We start from the raw sequence: 11,735 nt of genomic DNA on the forward strand, positions 1-11,735 counted from the left end.
CACTAAGATCTCACACTCAGCACAAGTCTACCCGTTTAACACACCGTCTCCTTGAAGCTGTCGGAGAGCCATCGGTTGCGCAGAACAGCCAGCACAGAAGAGGGGGGGTTCTCCAGATCCTCAAAAGCATCCATGAGGATGAAGTCCAGCACAATGTCAAAGAAACTCATGCACACCACCTGTCAAAGAGCAAAACAGTCTGTAAAGGAAACAGGTTTAAAAGAAGGAGATGGACTTTCTTTTTTTTTGCTTTGAAGCAACAAAACATAATGAGCTGAAGTCTGCCACCAAGACAGGAGCACTAAACTGTGTGCTCTCAATTCACAGCCCCCAGAAAGGGGCTGGCCAAGAGACTTATTAACCCTGTGTCCAGTCAAAAGGCAGACAAATCTTACAGACCTACAGACAGTAGCTTATGCCCTCTAGAAAAAGGTGGGGGGTTGAGTTTGTTGCCTTTTTGTTTTTTTTTACCACAGTAGTGCTAACATTGCTGAAGGGAAGAATTGCCATGATGTTTACACACCCCAACAGCCAGTTTTCCCCACACACTCCCTAACAATGTACAATTGCAAAATAATCATATTTCAGCAGCAGTTCTTTCACTCCTGAGCCATTCCTATTATTCATTATCCTCCAACTCCTCCACAACTTTCTAGAGAGAATGTCTTTACCAACCCCTCTTCCCTCCAGCTCCTGCTGAGTGGTCGGCCAGGTCTCTTGCTTCAGTGCATAATTCAGCATCTCCTCGTAGCTTTCCAGAAAAGCTTTGGGATTCTGGGAGAGCAGAGAAACAAAACACTTCAGAAGGTACAATAGTTGTGGGCACATTTCAAAGTTGGACTACTCTATTTCAAGCTAACATCAATGCATGCAACTGGCTGAAGGTTTTAGCCAAAACACTCTGTGCAGAAAGAGAGAATTTAATTCTGGGAGGCATGGATGGCCTCAGGTTCAGCTGTGACTGAAAGCACCTAATTTACTCCGCTTTCTTCAAGGAAGTAGCTAGAGACACCTGCAAGCAAACCAAGGCAGTAAGGGACTAACAATGTGCAAGTGACATCTCCCTGTTTAGGGAATGACCAGTGACTAAGTCAGTGATGTGAGAGCCGGTATGTGGTTGATGCAAAGGCTTGATTCTCTTTTCCCTTTCCTATATTCCTTGAGATGATGCCATCACTGATGCACAGCCTGTACGCCCTGTTCACTCCAGTGAGGTACAGTATCAAACTGCAGACAGGAGCTGCAGACAGGAGCTGCCCAGAGAGGTTCTTTCAAGATAATTTGGTTAAACAACATTTAAAGCACAGGCCTTTTCTTTCTTGCAATAGTCACCAGTATAGAGATGAAGTTTTCTATTTCCAAAACACTAGAAAAACTCTGGGTTGGGATGGAGGGACAAGTGTCCCTGTGCTCACAGGACACAGCTGAGTTGTCATACAAACTTCCTACCTTTTCAGCTTTTGTCATCAGTCCTATGACCATTTGCTTCCCAACCTCCCCAAAAAACAGTTGATTGCTTTCATCTTCCAGCAGCTCCTGCAAAGGGAACACAAGAAGTCTCCTCTGAACACCTACACCCACATGAATTCTGAAATTCTGGGAGAAAAAAAGGGACAGGGCAAAGCAGTGCAATGCTGCATACACTGATATCATTAACCTTTAATAAGCTGGAGTCTAGAAAACAAAACTGCTCTCTCCAGGAAGCAAGTTTAAAATTGGGCTGAAAGACTGGAAGCAGCAAGAATGGAGGCATGGGAGCCACAGAGTGGCAGTGGGGCCAGGGCACAAAGGCTGCTGTTCAGGCTCTAGACATACATTGCTAGGATGTGGACCACAATAAGAACGAAACCTTGCTCCTGCACTTCAGAGGTTTAACTCCAGCCCAGTGAAATGCTCTTAAGTGGGAGTAGCAGTTCCTGGACAGCTCTGAAATTACCAAACTTTCACCTCCTAGAACTAAACCAGTGTCTGTAGCCATGTAACCACCACTCAAGCTGGGCATAGGAAACAGGGGATCCTCTCCCTGTCCAAATCAAATCAGTCAGGACAGGATTACAGAGTTAAGCAAGAGGAGCTTGGGCTGCTGCTGCTGCTGCTTCTTTACTTGCTCTAGAGAGGCAAAGACTTAACCCCTGGGCTGGCAGAGGAGAATGTGCTGCCAGCAGCAACATGCTGCAGGAACCCCAGAGCCTCGAGCTGTTCTCACCTGGAAGGCCTGCCTGACACAATGCAGCTTCGCGAGGAAATCCTGGTCACTGTAGCAGCCAAGGAGCTCTGTCCTAGAGAGAAAGGCGGAGGACTACATAAATTTCAGCTCTCCTGATGTCTGTGTTCCTAACAACTATGCTCCCCTAAAAAAAAAAAAAAAAATTCCCAGTCTGGGTCTAGGAGAAAGTAGGGAGGACTACATAAATTTCAGCTCTTCTGATGTCTGTGTTCCTAACAACTGTGCTCCCCTAAAAAAAAATAAAAATTCCCAGTCTGGGTCTAGGAGAAAGTAACAACTGCATTCCCTTTGCACAGCTCCCTGGGGGACCACAGCACCTCTGCAAAGGCTGTTGCAGCACAGGACTATGCCAGCCAGCCACACAAAACAGGCATTTCTCATTATTTTCTGAGGCAATTACCCTTTCTTAACATGTGTCCTAAAATCTGGGGCTAGTTCCCTGGGAAGTCCAAACCAGAAAATGCTAAGAGTTTCCATCCCCAGAGGGTTATTCTGGTTATAGGGCTGCTCAAAGGCAAATAGTGTGTTCACACTGCTCAAAGGAGCCTTGACACAAGCACCCACAGCTCCAGCTGGCACTTCACCTCAGCGTCCGGCATGCAACCTTCCCTTCTTTCACTAACTGCAGAGCTTCTTCATATGCCGCTACTGGCTTAGAGAGGTGGAATGGCATTTCCTCAAAGTGGAGAGAGTCAAAGAGCTGTAGAGGTGGCAAGAGGCATGGGAAGAGCAAAATGATCTTGTTAAATATTTGCAAATACTCAGAGACTGCACACAACAAGCACCACGTGCCTTCCCCAGCTGGCGCACTTTTGTCGGCACCAATTACTTCATGCAAAGATATTTCTTTTCCCACCAGTTTCAAAGCTGTCTCAGCTCTGACACAGCTCAATATCCCCCAAAATTTACAGAACCAAGCCATGTTACATTAGATTTACAGTACTTCTGTAGCTGTTATGGCATGTTTTCTACAGTAGACAGGAAGATGATATGGAAATGTTGGTTGGAAAGGGCTGCACCACAGCCCTAATGAAAAAAGCTTTTCCTAACATCCATCATGAGCCTCTCAGCTCAGGGTGGTTACTCCATGTTTTATCATCTTCCTCTACCAGGAGGTTCCGCTGCCTTTGTGGCTCCCCTCCAAGCAGCTGGACCACTACACACAGCTGAAACTTAAGTCACCTCTGCTGCAGAGAAGAAAGAGTCCTCGGAAGTGGAGCTGTCTTCATCATCCGTCCGAAGCCGCAATGACCCATCCGTCAACGGAAGCATTAAAGTCTTCTCTGGAGGAGAGGAAGAAGCCACATGTGTTGGAGTTTGTGGACTACAATTCCTCTCAGTTCCTGTGCTCTCTTTCCCACCCCCACAAACAGCATTTTGTCACTACTTCATTGCCTAGCTTACAGAAAACACATAAAATCAGAAGCTGGCGTTTTAATGCATTTCTACCCCAGCTCCCATACCCAGATCCAGCAGCATGCTGTCTGATGGAAACGAAGTCCCAAACTCTTCCTGGAGGTGGTAGGCTCGGTGCAAGAGGGACTCCAGCTTCTCAGCAAACTCCCTTTTCTGAGACTCCTCCTTGAACATAGATAAATGCCACTCTTAGTTAGCCAGCTGAGCAGAGACAGATTGACAGCACAAATATGGAAGGAAATTTTCAGTAAAATGGGATTTACAGTTTGCAGATTAAATGATTTAAAAGAAAAATCCTACAATGCAGCTAATAATGTAAGGGCAGGGAAGCTTCTATACAGCCTATTCAAACCCTTTGGCTTTTTAGCTTTTGTTTTCCTGTTAAAAAAGATAGAAAGAAATTAGGAACTTTAACCTGCTATCCAGAAAAAGAGCTATTTTAATGAGTTAAAGCTCTCTTAATTCTCCTGACTTGTGACTTTAGCCTAATTTCAAGAGGGAACCACATGAGAAAATCTGTGTTGAATACAACACAGCATCCAGAACTGGATAACAGAGTAAGAGTCCTTGGATTACAGTGCTGGGCATAAGCAAAGTTTGGTGTAAGCACAGGAAGACAGAAAAAAAAAAATGAGGGAGAAAAATAGGACTTACACAGCGTCTTGCCTTCATGCCCCTGTGTCTGCATGAGTGTCTCACCCAGAAGACAGAAGCATTAACAAGAAGCACAAAATCTATTTTGATAATGAACCAACTGGTTTTAAGTCAGTTGTAGAAATACTACAGGACTCTTCAAGGAGAGACAAGAGAATACAGGTTTGACCTGGATTAAAATTATCCACCACAAAAGACAAACATCCCACATACTCACTACACCAGTCCCTGTTTATAAGAGGCTGTGAATGTTTTGCCAGCAAAAGCTCCTGAAAATCAGAGAGTTCAGCTCCTTTCACTGTCCTGAGCTACAGCTGCTCTTTTCAGCTTTGTGATTGTCACTGAGCTGCTCTAGTTTGAATCTCCTCCTATCAGAGGTCTTTCCTGCATAGTTCTTAGGTCCAAGACAACAAGGTTTTGTCCCAGAATACCTGCTTGTTCTGTGGGCAAGAGTTACACATCTCCCTGCCCCACTTGCTCAGTGAGCAGGGGCATACTTAGCTCCTACTGAGTTACCCCTGCACTTTACTCATTGATACCTGGAGGCAGCTGGGCTCTGCTGCTCCACCCAGCTTCCTAACTCATCACAGTGACCATCAAGATTTCCATTTTCAAATGTGTTAAAAAGTTAGACACAACACTGCCAGGCAAGAAGCTATTTCTTCTTCTCCAGTGCTGTATGTGTTACAGCCTTCTCCTACCACAGCCTCTGCTGCTGGAGGACTTGTGTGACAGTGACTGACACGATGCTGCGAGGTGGGTAGAAAAGCTGGGGAATGAGGGGGCGAGACTTATTAAAAAGAAAAAGAAATTAAAAACACCCACTTGCATTGCATAAGGAAGCCACAGATATAGACAGCTCTTAAACAGAGTCTGGCCCAACTCTGCCCTTAATTTGCTCTTCTTTTAACCTAATTACTGCTTCCAGCAATCAGACTGGTCTTTCAGCATGTTCCCCAGCTGGCAAATGCAAGGCAAAGTGGGGACCTACCTCTGGGATGTTCTCAGACATGCTCTCTTGCTGTTTCTTGCTGTCCCAGGGCACGGGGGTGCTGGTACTGGCACTGTCCCTCTGCCTGATGGTCAGTGCTTGCTCCCACTTCTGCAGGGCCTCCTCAAATAGCTCCATACCTGGCGATGCAAATACAAGCTGTGAGAGTCCCAGGCCACTTAGGAACAAAGCAACACAGGACAAACCTTTGCTCAGACAATACAGCAAAGAGGGAAGCCTCTCTCCAACTGATAAGAAAGAATAAATGTATTTTATTTCTTTCCCTTTTAAATATGGTTTAATTTGGATTAGAAATTAAGAAGAACCTCTCCAAACTGGTTAACGCATCAGCCATGTTACTTCCAAAATACTGTTCTCCACACAAGGTGAGCCTGTTGCTCACAGAACAGTGTTTTGAAAGTGAATTATTCACTAAGAAAATGGAGAAATATTTCTTTAGAAGATGGGATTTTTATAACTAACAAGCAACTGTGTTCAAGTCAAGAATGGGAGAGAACTTCCTATTAGAGCTCTACACTGAGCTGCTGATACTCTGTCAATTTGCACCCTCTTTTTGCTCTCTCAGTGATAAATACCCCCCCTCCCCGGGGCAATGTTACCCTTGTGCTTGTTTACCTTGAAAGTAGAGGCTTTCTGCACTGGAATCACCAATGCCTCCAGCATCCCCCATTGCCTGAGCCTCCCACAGGTGTTGGACTCGAAGAGTTGACTGCTACCATCTGTAGGAAAGCAGCAGAGAGCAGCAAATGCCTTTTGCATTCTCTCCAAAGGTAGCAGTGTTGAGATCACACAAACACCACGAGTTAAATCTGAACAGTAAGTCATTTCCCTTCCCTGCATTTGCCCTTATGCTCCCCCTTGCCCGAGAAGGTGAAGGTACCAAGAGTTACCAGCCCCCTCCCACTTGGGTTTCCACTACACTGTCAACTGTTGAAAGCCACATGGTGCTGAGAGGAGAGGTGAGAAGTCCTCCCCTCTCCACCCAGCACCATAGTGGTGTCTTTGAAAGCATGGAAATTTGTGTGGGAAGTACTTGCCCAGCCATTTTACACTGAAGCTTCATTAGGAAACGGCAAGCTGTACAACAGTGAGCACTAGCAGGAGAGCACTGATGGAGGTGACAGCCTGAGAAAGCTCCAAAGCAATCGCTACAAAGGCGCAATGATTTTGATAAAACGTTGATGTCAGCCCCAGCTGCCTGTGCAAAAAACCAACACTGGAAGTGAGGGGAAGCGACCACAGTCCAAAGGAAGAGATTACCAGCAAAAACACAGCTGAGGACTTTGGCCAGGGGGATCCCCGCTCTTCTCTTTGTAACCAAATCTTCTCCAGGGAGGGCTGAGCACTAAGATCCACACAGCAGATTGACAGCTTTCTCCAATTTCACACTAGTGCATAAATGTCTTTTAAATTCTGACCCAGTAAAGTGCTGGGTTCAAACACTACCAACAACCAGTGTTTTCATATCGCTTGGAGAAAAATGTCCAAATGTGAGCCTGATGCTAGGAAAAAAAGCCTCAATAATCATCTGACAGATGAGTTCTTGCCCTGGCTCCATAGACTGGTATCTGTGGAGTGTTAAAAAGTCACCTTGAGATCCAAAACTACAAATCATCAGTTCAATGCTGCTGACTTATTTACTACATGGCAAAGAAGAGCCCCAGGAAGCAGATGAGAGAGCAGGCAGAAACTGCAGCTGTGCAAACAATGAGCAGTTCTCCCATCAAGTAACATAAAAGCAGCAGGTACAGTGTCACAGATGCTCAGCACCCACACAGCGAAGGGGGTACAGGAACAGATCTCTCTCCATGTGGACCTCCACCCATGCACCAGCAGTGGAAAAAGAAATTTATAGTTTTTTTAGCTAAAGAGAAACCAACTTCAGCAATACAAAACCCAGACATCTGTGGGAAGGGAGAAACCACGGGGGAAATAAATGGACATAAGAGGGGGCAGAGAGGTCAGAGCTGGACACAGCTTGGTCCACACTGACACGTCCCATCACATCCCAGTTACCCCAGGGGAATACTGGTGCAGGGCTGCAGGCCCAGCACTGTGCCGGCACTGCCGCCTGCTGGAGACACACCTTGGCCAGCACAGATTTTTGGCAACTTTCTGGTGCTTTAACAGTACAGGATAAGCTAAAATACGGTAATGCCTGCACATACTCTAGGGCACTGCTGGCCAACAGCACCCTTCGACAGGGGAGTTTTTCCTCCTCCCTGCCCTAGCATTGCTAACCAGCCACCAAGCCCAGATGGGTGACGCTGAGGGGGTGTTTTGCAGTAAGCTGCAGTGCACGAAGCTGCAGAGTTTCTCTTGTGCCACCCACTGCTTCAACAGCAGCATGCAAGGCTTTGAACAATGGGGATGTAAAACAGGTCTGGAAGCCACAAACGCTCTCCAGTGCTTCTGTGTTTGGTCGCACAAGAGGTGGATACAAGCAGTGGTGGCTTCTCCTTCCTGGTCAAGCCTGAATTACCTGTACTTATAGGCTGCTTTGGGCTTCAGAGGAGGTCAAACAACTAGGCTGTGTTCTCAACCTGCACTGTTTCCCAATTGGAGCTATCCAATTTTGGTAGTTACCCTGGTTTTATCAACCAAGCAACCTGTGAGCAGCACCAGCTCATGAGGGCTGTGCTGGCACAGGGGCTGCTGGGCCACCCAAACCTGCACCAGAGCAGGAAGCAAACAAGCTCCTCATTGCTACAACACCCAGCAACAACCCAGCCTTACTCCTTGTGGGGGGGTCACAAATAGCCCCAAGGAATCACAGCCATGTCCCACACACAAGTTCTCTCACAGGAAAATGCTGCTTTGATTTCATGCAGGCAACTCCAGACAGTCACTGCAAGGTTAATATCAGAACCCGCCCTACAATTACATCGTAACCTGTTCTGCTCTAAAACCTCTGACACTACCAACAGGCCAGCACAAGGACTTGGTGATCTTGTTACAGGCAGGTACACTCATATCTGCCAGCCCTGCTTCTCCCAGCCCAGTTGAGGAAGTCCTTACCGAGGCGAGGCTGTGGGATGAACTGGAATGTTTGCTGGGTTCGATGGAGGAAATCCCGCTGAGCGTGTCATTGCTCTTGCTGCCAGGACTCTGGACTCTCTTGCTGGAGTATCCTGCAGTTGGGAAGGTCACACAAAAACAGGATTTTAGGCCCAGTTCACTGCAGCAGTGTATACAAAGGGGAACTGTCAAGTGTGACTGCAGACGGGGAAAGCAGCATCCAACACCTAGAAATGAGTCATAGATCTCTGAGATTTTGTTCTGAGACACTAAGAAAGCTGGGAATCTGAGACTTATAAATGAATATTTATTCACCATTTATGGATGGCAGGAGGTAAGCGCAAGTGGAGAGCATCAACAAGAAACTCCTCCAGCTTCCCTCAGGCCAGGCAGAGCATGGGCATCACTCCCTTGGTTACTAGTAAAAACACTTAAAGATTTTCATACGCTTCACAAAATAAATGCTTAATCCCTAAAGCACTTTGCTGAGGACCTGGGTCAGTCTTACCCCAGAAATCAATACAGTCAGGTGAAGAAGCTGCCCAAGGTCCAGGAGCCACTGCAGAATTGGATGGGCACTCCTGACTCCTCAGTCTGGCCCAGGCCACTCTCCCCTCCACCATCCAACCTCACCGATGCAGCTGCGTGCGGGACCCCTGGGTCAGACATCACATTGGCATCACCAAGATCAATACACAACCAGGTCACCATGTGCCCCAGGCCAGTATTATCAGGGGAAGCGCGGCGTAATGGGTCAGCAGTCTTTCTGCAGGAAGGGGGATGGGAACTGCAAACCTTGGTGAAAACCTCAGTGTCGCTTTTTTCTCACAAGGGGTGTGAGCTCGGGGTCTCTCCCTTTCCTCTGCTAACCCTGTGTTCATGGCATTGTACTTCAGGCTTCTGATTTCATTCTGTATTGATGCGCTCCACAAATGGCTTTGCTTTCCTCTCCTCCAGCTTTCAGGAACTTCCCATTGCTCCCTGCACACCCTCTTTGCTCCCTCACAAAAGGCTTTTTGGGCATTTTCCCTTTTTTGTAAGGCAAACCTTTCTTCACAGAGGAGACCCTTCTGCTTGGCAAGATGGGCACTGTGATCCCTCCAGGCTTAAAGCCACACTTCTCTGGAGCAATCTGCTTCTTTCGACGACGACGACGCTTCAGCTGATGAGCTGCAAGAGCCAACGCAACTGTCCCGAGAGCTGTAGCAAACAGCACCTTACGCAGGCCTGGAGAGAGCCGCAGCTGAGAGAAGACAGACTTTAAACACAAAAGATATGAAAGAGCAACAATGAAAAACCAATTCCACCACCCTTCAATTTTATTTTATTTTTTAAAGTAGTCTTAACCATAAGACGCCTTGGCATTCCCTCTCCCACCACAGGACACAGCCCCTGCCACACAACTAAAACTTAGCAGCAGAGAAACTATGGAGCATCGTTTTGACAGAACCTGGAGAACTTGGTCTCAAACTTCATTACCAAAACAGACTGCAAAATTTGTGCACAGCCTGTAACAGATGCAATCTAAGTTACCCAAATTTGGCTCTGAAAGCCTGGTATGTAGCTAAGCTTTATTGCCCCAGGTGTTGCATTACTACAAGTGGGAAATATATTACTCTTCTTTAAAACCAAAGTCTTTTTTTAGCACCCTTGACAAAGAGAAAGGTTGAACCCAGGGAGAACCCTTCTCTCCCTTCTCCAAGCCCACCCTGAGCAGCTCTGTCCCACCACCCCAAACTCCTCATGCAATTCTTACAAACCCTCAAACTGCCCAGGTCCCTCAGCATCAACCCGTGATGTTTCTGTCCCTCACAACTTACACAGACAGCCCCCAGAGAGAAAAAACTAAGGAACCCAACAGAAAAGCCTTCCCTGTACCTGCCCAAATGTTGTGTAAACAAACACGGGGATCTCTGCCACTGTCATTGCCAAGGCCTGGATGATGGACATTCCCTCTGTCCTCCTAAATGCCATGTCGGCACAAGGATCTCAGCACCTCCAGGAGCCACAAAGGGGAAGAGCACTTGTGGATGCTGTGTAAGCTGCTCACAAAGAAATCTAACTTTTCTCTGACATCTGGCTCAGAGTCCTGGGGTTGCCCTTCATCCAGCAATCCTCATCCTGCAGGAAAAGGAGAAAAATCAGGTGAGTGAAGGGAACACACAATCTGTGCCTCCTGTACTGCACTTCACAAACTGCAGACCAGGTCACTTGAAGCAGCAATGCTACTAGAGCCGAGCAGGAGATCCAAAGCCTATTCTCACCAAGAGCAGCAATTTTTTTGCTTGCCCTATTAACCACAGGGGTAGATGCCCAAACTGCTCTACAGCAGCAGCATCCTCAGACTCAATAGCTACCAGAGATTTCCACATGCACCAGAACTGGTTGTATGTGGTCAGAGAGATTTTGTTTGCAGTTCCCATATATGTAAAAAATATATTACAAACAACTATATGTACACGTTCACTGACAAAACTCTGATTTCATATAGTTTTCTCTGCATCAAAAACCAACCAAAGGGTACCTGACCAGGTTTCAATGCTGCTTGAGTTTATGCAGAGCTTTGCTAGGAGCTGGGGAGGAGGGACGTGCTTCATGTCAAGGACAGAGCTACAGAAGAAGGTACTGAAGCCAGCGGGGGGCAGTCATCTTTTAAACACCACAAAGTTATAAATTCTGTTGACCCACTCCATGCCAGGGCAGCCTTTGCAGCAAGCTGCTGCAGCAAGGAGATGCTGCTCTGCTCCAGCCACCCCAGTGACTGGCATCTCCCCACACCGAAATGCTAAACCCACCCTGGGTGTCACAGCCGTGTGACAACTCCCCATTGCTGCTTGAATCCACGGCTGACAGCAACCGCACAGCCCATGGTCCATAGGTTGGTATGACCCTGCCTGGAAGACATATTTGGAAACACCGCAAGGTGGTGGGAGCCCACAGGAACCGGATACGGGCGATAAGCTCTCTCCACAAGGTTAAAGGCAAAGTTTTGGCCAGAGCAGAGATGAGGAGAGCAAAGTGCAAGAAATTCTGGGCGCAGAAAACAAATCTGGGGGACACGCAGCAAGGTACCACGGAAACGCCTCTGTCTGGGGCATCTCCCCGCAGCAGGCTACCATGGCGGGGCAGTGGGGCACCCTCAGGGGGAGTGTTAAACCCACCGCCCAGGCAGGCCTCGGGTAAGGAGCTCCCCTCGGGACACCCCGCACCAACACTGCAGCAACCTGGGGCCCTGCAAATGGGGCTCCCCAGACCCCCTACACTCTTGAGTACCCCCACACCCCTACACCCTGGAGCCCTCAGGCGCCTCGTGCCCCTAGAGCACCACCCAGACCCCCTGCACTCATGCGCCCGGGGGCACTTCCCGCACCCTCTACACCCCAGTGCGCTCCTCCGATGCTCCAGGCC

The 11,735-nt window shown here is 47.7% G+C and overlaps 1 protein-coding gene across 1 annotated transcript in view; it reads right to left on the reverse strand.

Moving 5' to 3' along the window:
• The window catches only part of FAM73B (family with sequence similarity 73, member B), a 13,138-nt gene extending 2,690 nt beyond the window's left edge, over positions 1-10,448 (reverse strand). Inside the window, 13 exon segments of the mRNA XM_010181051.1 lie at positions 45-179; positions 676-774; positions 1,450-1,536; positions 2,207-2,279; positions 2,812-2,927; positions 3,410-3,510; positions 3,691-3,808; positions 5,289-5,428; positions 5,925-5,995; positions 5,997-6,028; positions 8,328-8,440; positions 9,375-9,585; positions 10,206-10,448. Coding sequence (XP_010179353.1) covers positions 45-179; positions 676-774; positions 1,450-1,536; positions 2,207-2,279; positions 2,812-2,927; positions 3,410-3,510; positions 3,691-3,808; positions 5,289-5,428; positions 5,925-5,995; positions 5,997-6,028; positions 8,328-8,440; positions 9,375-9,585; positions 10,206-10,301 — 1,392 coding nt within the window. The 5' untranslated portion in view covers positions 10,302-10,448.
• Between the last annotated feature and the right edge of the window lie 1,287 nt (positions 10,449-11,735).

This window comes from Mesitornis unicolor, unplaced genomic scaffold, assembly GCF_000695765.1.
Source record: "Mesitornis unicolor isolate BGI_N332 unplaced genomic scaffold, ASM69576v1 scaffold30033, whole genome shotgun sequence".
In the NCBI taxonomy this organism is placed as follows: domain Eukaryota; kingdom Metazoa; phylum Chordata; class Aves; order Mesitornithiformes; family Mesitornithidae; genus Mesitornis; species Mesitornis unicolor.